This window comes from Budorcas taxicolor, chromosome 9 (assembly GCF_023091745.1).
Source record: "Budorcas taxicolor isolate Tak-1 chromosome 9, Takin1.1, whole genome shotgun sequence".
In the NCBI taxonomy this organism is placed as follows: domain Eukaryota; kingdom Metazoa; phylum Chordata; class Mammalia; order Artiodactyla; family Bovidae; genus Budorcas; species Budorcas taxicolor.
Window position 1 is genome coordinate 58,177,836 of NC_068918.1, and position 11,009 is coordinate 58,188,844.

An 11,009-nucleotide genomic window follows, 5' to 3' on the forward strand; every position below is an offset into this window, starting at 1 on the left:
AGGAGCAGGCTGCATCAGCAAGAGTTTATATAAATAGACACCAATCTGGAGTTAGGTTTGTTAGTTTCTCCTTTAAAGTATGGTATAGGGCAGTCTTAGAGAAGGCAATGGCAACCCACTCCAGTACTCTTGCCTGAAATCCCATGGACGGAGGAGCCTGGTAGGCTGCAGTCCATGGGGTCGCTGAGGGTCGGACATGACTGAGTGACTTCACTTTCACTTTTCACTGTCATGCACTGGAGAAGGAACTGGCAACCCACTCCAGTGTTCTTGCCTGGAGAATCCCAGGGACAGGGGAGCCTGGTGGGCTGCTGTCTCCGGGGTCGCACAGAGTCAGACACGACTGAAGCAACTTAGCAGCAGCAGCAGCAGTAGTCTACTCTATATTACATAGTTCCTATATTTTCCATTTCAGTTTCTTCATCTATGCAATAGACAAAAGAGTTCTCTACACTCAATAATCTAGGGCTCCCCAGGTGGTTCAATGGTAAAGAATCCACCTACCAATGCAGGAGACATCGGTTTGATCTCTGGTCCAGAAAGAACCCGGGCTTCCTTCATAACTTAGCTGGTAAAGAATTCACCTGCAATTCAGGGAGACCCTGGTTCAATTCCTGGGTCAGGAAGAACCGCTGGAGAAGGGATAGGCTACCCACTCCAGTATTCTTGGCCTTCCATTGTGGTTCAGCTGGTAAAGAATCCGCCTGCGATGTGGGAGACCTGGGTTCAATCTCTGGGTTGGGAGCATCTCCTGGAGAAGGGAAAGGCTACCCACTCCAGTATTCTGGCCTGGAGAATTCCATGGACTCTATAGTCCATGAGGTCACAAAGAGTCTGACATGACTGAGCGACTTTCACTTTCACTTCACTTTCCAAAAAGATCCCACATGCCGCAGAGCAACTAAGCCCAGGCACCACAACTATTGAGCCTTTGCTGTAGAGTCCAGGAGCCAGCAACTACTGAGCCCACGTGCCACTTCTGAGTCAGGGCTCCCGTGCTCCACAAAAAGAGAAGCCACTGCAATGAGAAGCCCATGAGCCCCAACTAGAGAGTAGCCTCCATTCTCCACAACTAGAGAAAGCCCTTGGCACAGAAACAAAGACCCAGCGCAGCCATAAACGAAATAAATAAAAACAAATCACTCTTTTTAAAAATACTCTATCTAGACTATAAGTATAGGAATGTGATCCCATCTGTAGATACCCTTGGTTTCCTTCTCACTTGAATCTTTGGACAATGATGTTCTATCATTGTTAAGATATGTGTGTGTGTGTGTGAACATATATACTTAAGAACATATATACATAAGAATGCATTTACATCTTTCACCTTTCTCAACAAAATAAATGCACACGGTAATTCTAAACACTATTTTATTTGGATTTATTTCTATCTGGGTTCTTTTGAAAATAACTCCTAGAATGACACCTGTAAAAGGATTCAGTAAGCACTGCTCTGTTCATCATTTTTATTAACAGAGCTCTGTCTACGATCATATAAAGTAGAAGCATGGATTATTTCATTCAAGACCACTTAATTTACTCCTAAAACAACTGCAAGTGACACGATAAGCCACGTGTAATTTTGATGGATTATCAACATACAGAAGAGAATGCCAGAAAATTCAACCAGAGTTAAGTGGGGAAATGGCAATGTTCCACAATAGGATCAATGTGATTCTTACATCCCAAGCCCAGTGTTTCCCAGAAGCTCAACAATCTGCAAAACCTCACAGAACTTTTTTAATTATGTAAGGTCAAGTTTTTATTACTAAAATACTAACAACAAATCAAAAGAATCTCCATAACAATATTTACAGAAAAATAAACATACCCCTCCCAACAGAATTTCATGGAACTAATAAAACTTTTCATGTGAATCTATGTTTGTTTAAGAACATTTTTCATAAAAACACATTTCCACTAAGATAAAATTTGAACTTTGTAAACTATCTACCTCTACAGTTCTCATTGATATCACACATCCAAACATAACTTTTAAAGTTTTCCAAAGCCCAGATATATGTCACTGATCTCAAAAAAATAGGCAGTATGGTACTCAAATGTTTTCTATCCCCATTTACAAAAAGGAACTCAAACTCTCTCTTTCTTCTAGAGACATGCATGCACAAATACTCTGCAACATTAAAGGATTATTTCATGGATTTACAAGCTTATTTCTACCTTCAACTGAAATAAAAATTAGCCTGATTGATGTACTTACTTTGATATCAAATACTCATTTAAGATATCATGAATTGATAAAATTCAGAAATTATTCAGAAATATGACAAACAACATGAGTTTTGATGGAAAAAAAAACATTTACAAGCAATTACAACCTTTTTAGGCAAAAAGAAATACCATTTGATAAAGGGACACAAAACAGACACATGATCAAAGGGTAAAGTCTGAGAGGAATACACAGGGGGAAGTTTTCATATCCACAGAATAAGAAATGAATGTGTTTGGACAAAGGCAAAGGCTGATTCCAATAAACAAATTTTTAAAATAGGGCTTTTTTTCTCTTTAGAAAATTAAATGAAAGATTAACACGCGCACACAAGATCCCAGGGCTCTTTGCTTTGTCTTTAAGAACAATCTGTAAGCTCCCTTGATGGCTCCTGTTCTCAGTCCTCCAGTATTCTTCTTCCTGCCCTCGGTGAAGAACAAGGACGGGAAATGAGAAGCGCACAGGCAGAGGAGGACAGCATTTTCCATGCCTCAGAGAAGCAGATCCATATTTAGCATGACTTACACTGTCTGTATCACCACCTCGAGCAGACCTAGAACACAGCACTTCAGAAGCATTAGAAGGCAACAACCTAGTTTCTCAACATAGGGCCATACCACATAAATTAAATGTTTGTTAAAGGCCATAAAAACATGTAGTAAACCATCATTGCCTGAAATATGAGATCAGGTAGGAGGACTGGTGTTTGCTCCGGGTAATGGTTGAGTCATAGTTCCAGTTTTCAAGAACACGATCAGCACCCAAAGATATGTGGTGAAAACAAAAAGGCTGTGATTTTGTAGATGCGCATGTGGGCTTTGTTGTTGCTACAGGGGAGGGGGAAGAAGCGTGGGAGAGGGGTAGAGTGGCAGAGGGGTTGATTTATTATTCAAATTCATATTTATGAATATAAAGAGAAGAGCTGTCAGGAGCACATATGCCAAAGCCCAAACAGCAGCCAGACCTGCCTCTTCCCGTCTGGATTGGCCAGACAAAAAACGACATCTTGCAATCTAGGAAAAATCAACAGAATCAGATATATGGAGACTAGTGAAAGAAAAAACAGTCTCAGAAATGTATGGTTACATATTATTAATAGTTTAGAACTTGGGTTTTAATAATTGAGGGATCGTGAGATTCTGGCCAATCAAAACCAGAAAACTGACAGGCAACCCTTTAAAAAGCTGTCACTAATGGATCTTGCCAATACAGATATTAAGTATAAGAGAAATTTAACTCACATATGGAACAGCAAGGAATGAGACACTGAGAAAGTGGCTCTGCTTAGATGAGTTGCAAGGTTCTAAGGGATCAAGTGAGTAAACACTTACAGTGTGACATGCCAGGAACTATATCCAAGGCAGGCTCTGGAGTTGCATTTCCAGGCTCACATCACACTAGAGAGACAACAGTCCCTCTCTAGGTCACTGATAAGACTGCATCTAAAAAGCCACATTTTTCTCCCACTGAGATGAACAGGCTGAATAACCGATAGGTAAACAGACAGTTAAAGAAACTGACTAAAAATAAATTTCTTCTATAGTTGGAATACTATGAATGTTAATAGTGACTCTTCTACAGGTTCAACTCAAGTAAGGATTTACAGGAGGTAAGTTCAAAATAAATAAATAAAAGATAATTTCTCTCACTGTGCTGATAAAATTATGGTCTGGCCAATCTGGGATGTTTATGTTCAACAACAATTAAAATAAATGACTGGCCAAGTGAAACACACAAATACACACACACACACCATCCTGAACTTATGGGAGAGAATGTGGGACCAAGAAAAGATTGAAGTCAAGGCAGTTAGCTACCTTAATATATGATGATTACACCCCAGATAGCTACATGAAGCTTGACAATGTACAGGGGCAGCTCACATAAATTATTTCACCCCATCCTTGTAAAAACCATGTGGAAAGGTCAGAACAGCTATCATTATCCCCATTTTGCAGATGAGAAAGCTGAGTCTCCAGTTACCTCATCTGTGACTGGTTTTGTCAGCCATCTGAGTCCTAATACAGAAAACGTTCTTATATTGTGATATCAAGAGATAACACTTACACAACCAATGAATAAACTTCAGTACATTTTTGTGTTTCCATGCCTCAATTTCCCCAGATATAACACAGATAAGACACATTTTTAGGTGCTGTTTTAAGTGAGTGATCAAATTGAAAGAACACAAGTTGAGATTTACAGGAAGCTCTAGAAGTTTAGATTTTCAGAGGGTCACCACGTAGCATTTTTACACCTTAACTCCAAAAGCTAAGGGAAAAGTCACAAATGATGAAATCATTCCTAAAACTGTGGCCTAAACAAAGCAGACTAGATTGAGCACATGATATATCAAAGATCTAAGGGTCTGTAGTCTTTTAAATTTGCTTTTGAAGCTTATCACTATATTAGGAACCACATGATAATATCCAAAAGTGTAAACTGACCTAAATAGTGTGATTTTTAAAATATATTTAACAGGATAGTTTATAATTCTGAACATGTATTTGTTTTACACTTTAAAAGCATTTTTATTTAAATTTCTTGAATGAAATAAAAGTTCATCATTTAAAGTAGAAGGTAAGAAAAAAATGCAACAAAGAATACACTTCCAATCTCTGACTCTATGTTTTTGCAACAAATCTGATTGCCATAAAATCTGATGACCGTGGAATAACAAATGACTTAGGAGAGGCAGAAAATAGAAATTTTTTTAAAAAACAAATTTTTAATTTATGGAGAAAGGCAGATCCACAATCTGAACTCTGGGAATAAAAGGCATTCCTTTCTGGGCATATAGACAAATCCTGAATGGCAAAATTTTGAGATATAGTCCTGCCAGAATTGTATTTACTAGGATTGCACATTCTTTTACTTAAATATGAAGTCAAATGTTTTGCTTTGTCAATAAAGAAAAGCCAGGCTTAAATTACTTAGAACTGGACGTCTAAGAACACAACTGTTCATTACAGATACCTGAACTCCAAGGATCAGAAAAGCTCATCTATACATTCTGCTGGAGGAAATCTAATATTTATTTGGTCAGTAAAGGGTAAATAACATATGAAAGGAGAAAAAGGGAAAGTTTCTTCACTGATAAAAACATATCCATCAGCTGTTCAAACATTAATAGTTGCAAATTTGGAATACATGTAAGTTTCATCATGCAACTGGTAGAATTCCAACTTTCAATTAACAAACTACATGGCTTTTCAAGGGTAAGCTCTGCGTGCACTGACAAACACTGTGCAGAAATCAATACCCACTTCCAACTTGCCTACATACAACGTCTTCCATCAAGCACGCTTCCAATACTAACCAGCACTACCTGTCAGAGACGCTTGCACTAACGCTTACTCCAGAAAGAATTAAAATTAAGCTATCGGTTCACTCATTGCACAGAGCTGTAGTCCTCTGCAAACATCACCTGTATACATAACTTTCCGTGTACTCGCTGCATTTCATAATCCTGAGTACATATCACATGCTGCCATCTGAATCTGTTGTCCAACTCCTTTTATAGTTCTAAAAGGGGGCGGGAGAGGGGAAAGAGGACGCAAGGGAAATAAACATTACTCCGGAAACCAACAATCTGAGTTTATTTCCAGGAAACCAGGCAGCCACAACAACGAGAGAAGCCGACAGTGCAAAGTTCGTCCGTTCTCCGCGTCCCACGGCCTCAGCCAGGAACGCGGCTGCCGCTTCCCGCGTCTTCTGCAGCTCTCCTCGGCCACCTCTGCGTCTCCATCTGCACTGAGAACCAAGGCAGCAGACGCGCTCGCCAGCCAAGCTGAGCAGGGTGGACTGGCCAGGAAAGTTGTCTGGACCGGCGGGAGGCAGACGACTGCCCGCGAGCCTGCTCCCCAGCGTCCACCTGGTGAAACTTCAGAGCCCCCAGAGGAGAGAACGAAAGAAACCACCGACAGGAAGGATGACAAAACTGGCAGGGAACGGAGGACGAGACTGGGCGAAACGCGGTTTTACTGACTTGTCGAAGTGGTTTTACTAGAACCCAAAAGGGCTAACTGGCGAGACCTCACTGCATGCCTCCTTTGGGGTCCTCTTGGCGGCGGGCGGCAGTCGTTCACAGCCCCCAGCAGGCAGGCCGGCTCCGGGAGGAGCTGCGCCAGCTTCGCGGTGGCTCTGCGGGAGGAACGGGCTCCCAACCCCCGCGGGTCAGGCTTCCCCGACCCGGCGCCCAAACCTCGCTGCCCAGAACCGCTCGGTGTGGATCCTCAGAATCGTGTTTCAAAACATCCTACAGGCTCTGCCAACACACACACGGAACCTGCTCCTCGCGGTGCCCTAACCCACGGGGCGAGCCCAACGAGCAGCCCCGCGCTAGAGAACGAGAAAAGGACTGGGGGAGGGACGGGGAAGTAGTTAGACAATAGTCAGCGGAGGTTATTCCCGGGACAAAAAGCACCTGGCAAAGCGCGCCGAGGTCGGTCTCTTCGAGTCTCCACCTTTCTGACAATGGCTTCCCGAGGGGGGGAAAAAAAAAATTTTTTTTTTAATGTTCTAACGGCGGAGAGCTACAAACCCGCACCACGAGCAACAGAGTAGCCGTCCCCAGAGTCGTTCACTACTTTTTCTTTCTCTCTTCCCCGGCGCGGTGCAGTCAGCGCGACACGCCGAGGCTCCGCGTTTCCCAAGAAAAGCACTGCCGCTCGCACTCCCGCACCGCCCGGCCCGCCTGCGCCCCGGGCGAGCCTGCGCCCCGGGCGAGCCTCCGCCGGGAACAATGGGGCGCAACGAGGAAAGTTACCTGCGCCACGGCGCCCACTCGGGCGCCCCGCGTCCCACCTGGCACAAAGTCGGGGGACCTCTCTCCCTCTGCCCGTTCCCCCCGCCCCGCAAACCTCTGCCCACGGTCCTGGAGAGGAGCCCGATCCCTCCCTGGGCAAGCCCCAGGTCGGGGGCACCCTTCGGGGCTCCAGACGCCCCCTCGGCCACTCACCTGCGGAGAACTGGCCTTGGGCCGACCCCAGGAGCGGCCACGGAGAAAGAAGCAAGAGCGCCACAAAAGCGGGCAGCGCCGCCGCCGCGGTATCCATGTCGACTTTGGGAGAAGTTTCAAGCCGCTCTGCAAAGAGCTGCCCGGAGGCTCGCAGCGAAACCCACCGCTGAGGGGCCGGCCGGGCCTGGCGGGGTGAGCGCCCGGAGTGGACAGCCGCGCGCCCGCACTTTTTCCTGCTCGGCGGGAGCCAAACTACCTCTGGGGCGCCAGCGTCGCCCGCGTCGCCGGCCGGCCGCGGCGGCTGCTCTCCATGCTCGGCAGAGGCTGCTCCTGTTAGTCAAGAGTTACTTTGCTCGGGGAGGGACGGGGGCGGAGCCGGGGGTGACGTCGCCCCGCGGGCTCCGGGCGCTTCTGAGGAATGCAGGCTCGGGCGCGGCGCCGCCGCCGCCTCCTGCCGGAGAGACACGCGCCAACCCCGGCCGCGCGCCCCGCGCCCCGCGCTCCGCGCCGCCTTTGTTCGCCGCCCGAGCCCGGCCGTCCGCCGCCGCTCGCGAGTAGCTGGCGGGAAAGAGGACCCGCGCCGCTGGCTGCCCTGTTACAGAAACTGCAGTTTGAGAAGCGGGAGTTGAGTAAGCAGTGTGGCCGAGCCCCATGGGGCGAGCGCAGAGACACCTCTTCGCCCACGCAGAGGCGTCTCGGGGTTCTGTCCGCAAGACAGAGGTCCCAGCGGAGCGGTGGCCGGCAAGAAGGACGAGTGTAGAAGCGCCCAGAGGAAACACCCACCTGCATCGCAAACCCTGTTCCTTATTGATGTCATAAGGAATAAGCACCCCACCCCCGTAGAAAACTTATTGTTCCTTCCTCATATAAAAATAAAACTTGAACCAAAATAAACGTTCAGTAACTTTCCAGTGTGAACAGCTGGCATGTCTTTTTTTCTGGTTTATCATTTGCCGAATATTTGGATTTACTCTCTGTTTCACTGACTTTGCTTGTACTTCTGAAACCTTCGGCCTCTTTCCACTTCTTCCCTCTGGAAGAACCTAAGAACTGCAAGGCTTATTATCCTTGCCTTTCACAGGGTCTGCTGGAGTGGGAAATGGTTTCTGTTTTGTTTTTAATATCTAAGAACTATTTAAGACGTTAATTATTTCACGAAAGAACTTAATGCGGACAATGAAAACAGCAACGAATGATTTCGTACGCAGGAAAATAATGCTACATTGTGACAGTATTTTACAGTTTGCTGCTTCTTCAGAAGCTTGAAGTGGTTTCACCATATGCCACACTTACTTGCTTCTATGAAAAGACTGTATAGAGTATGCTTTATTCATTTTTGTAAAATAGCAAATAAAATAGATGTGGTCACAACTGAAGAAACAATTGTTATTCAGAATTTTGATGTCATATATACAATTCCTAGAACAATGGAATCTGTTGATTGACATCTGTCAGTTACTCAGACATCTTAGGCTTTTGTAAATCAAGACAGTGTGACGTTCAATTTAATATAACATTCACACAATTTGCCAGGACACATACTCCTTTATTCAGATTAAGTATATGCAATTAAAGACCCCCTGCAATTAAAGACCCCATTCTTCCCAGGTGGTGCAGTGGTAAAGAATCCTCCTTCCAATGCGAGAGACTCAAGAGACACAAGTTCCAGCCCTGTGTTGGGAAGAGTCCCGGAAGGAGGAAATGGCAACCTGTTCCAGTATTCTTACCTGGAAAATTCCATGGACAAAGAAGCCTGGCGGGCTACAGGGATTGCAGAGTCAGACAGGACTGAGCATGCCCTCTTCTCTCTTCTTTTCTATTAAAGACCAAACTTATGATAGAGCTCATTTTATATACATATAAAGCAAGGAAAATATATCAGCAAGAAAAATAGTTCTTTAAAAATTTGATACGGATAGATGCTTGATTAAACATAATTGGGCATTTTATAGCTAGCTTCTTGGCACGTTGACCCTTGTCAATTCAATTCAGCATTAAGTTCATTCTTTAGAGTGCAATGTATAATTTTTTAAGTCATCAACCTATAACTCCTAGCACATCAATGTTCCTATTACTTTGATTGAAGAATATTCCTGAATATTAGATAACAAAAACCTGAAGGACATATATTTTTCTTTTAAAGGACTTAGCAGAACTTTGTAAAACTTAGCAGCAATGTGTCTCAGGAAAAACAAATGTCCCAGCACCACCACCATCCATATACTAATTAATCTCTTCTTCTATTCCTGAAAGAAAGATGAAGGAAGTTCATGACTCAATAGGTTTGTTTAAACGAAGAGAAAGCTTGTTTAAAAATTGACATACAGTGCCAGGGCAAAGTGCACATAGTTCTAGCTTGCCCACGCCTTGAGTCAACTAACAGAGCGTTCAGCTCACTTTCTCCATCTTAGAAGTAATAACAGTAACAGGTAATGTTTACAGAGTGCTTGTAATGTACTAGGCACTGGTTTAAGACATATAATATCTCATTGAGACATTAAGATATACAAAGTCTACTCAAGTTCAGACAATAATCCTATTTTTGCATGCATGCATGCTCAGTGCTCATTCATGTCTAACTCTTTTGGCCCCATGGACTGTATCCTGCCAGGCTCCTCTGCCCATGGAATTTTTCAAGCAAGAATACTGGAGTGGGTTGCCATTTCCCACTCCAGGGGATCTTCTCGACCCAGGTCTTGAACCTGTGTCCTCTCTGTCTCCTACATTGGCAGGTAAATTCTTTACCACTAGCGCCACGGAAACAAAGTTAGAAATTAAGTAATTTGTCCAACAGTACATATATGAGTAAGAAGTGGGCAAGGGGAAACAAAGACAGAGAAGGAAATCCTCAAATAGAATCAGCAAACTAGCAAGGATGCCTCTCACTAAAAGAATGCAATAAGACTTGTGGGCAAATAATCAGTACTTTTGTCTTTAGTTGTCACTACTGCTGGCCACAATACCTAATACTGTCTACAGTATATTGAAATGATTCGAGTAAAAGATATGTGTATCTTTCACACATTACTCAGCAAATATTAGGAATTTACTGGGTCTTTGTTCATTTGAAAGAATGGGTGAACATGGCCATCAAACAATAAAAGTGTAAACTTGGTATAACAGGAAAAAAAAGAAGATGGTCAACATGTCCAAAAGCTAAAATGTTCATATTCTTTAATCTACTAGCTATTCTAAATAATCCAAAATATAGTAAATGTTATAGACACAATTATTTATCATTTACAAAAGAGAAAACTGGAAATAATACAAAAGTGGTGGGCTTCCATCATAGCTCAGTCGGTAAAGAATCTGCCTTAAAATTAAAAATATAGAATCTGCCTGAATGCAGGAGAACAGTTTGATTCCTGGGTTGGGAAAATCTGCTGGAGAAGGGATAGGCTACCCACTCCAGTATTCTTGAGCTTCCCTGTGACTCAGCTAGTAAAAGAATCCACCTGCAACATGGGAGACCTGGGTTTGATCCCTGGGCTGGGAACATTCCCTAGAGAAGGGAAAGGCTACCCACTCCAGTATTCTGGCCTGGAGAATTCCGTCTATGGGTCTCAAAGAGTCAGCCACAACTGAGTGACTTTCAGCTTCACTTTCCCCAACCATAGGCAGAGAAGTATTATCTGGATTAAATATTTCATGGCCTTTAGAAATGAAGTTTGTTTTTCTTTTTTTTTTTTTTAAAGTTGCAAAGTGGAAAAATGTTTCTGATAAAATATTAAGTAAAAAAGATCAGAAGTCAATAAAAATATATCTTACGTTTGGGGAGCTGAAAACGTTCTGGAGATGAATGGTGGCAAAGAGTGC

General features: G+C 43.7%; 1 protein-coding gene across 1 annotated transcript in view; it reads right to left on the reverse strand.

The window, feature by feature from the left end:
* Positions 1–7,437, reverse strand: part of PTPRK (protein tyrosine phosphatase receptor type K) — a 625,738-nt gene extending 618,301 nt beyond the window's left edge. Inside the window, exon 1 of the mRNA XM_052645975.1 lies at positions 7,194–7,437. Coding sequence (XP_052501935.1) covers positions 7,194–7,290 — 97 coding nt within the window. The 5' untranslated portion in view covers positions 7,291–7,437. The remainder of the gene's footprint in view (positions 1–7,193) is intronic.
* Positions 7,438–11,009: the final 3,572 nt, after the last annotated feature.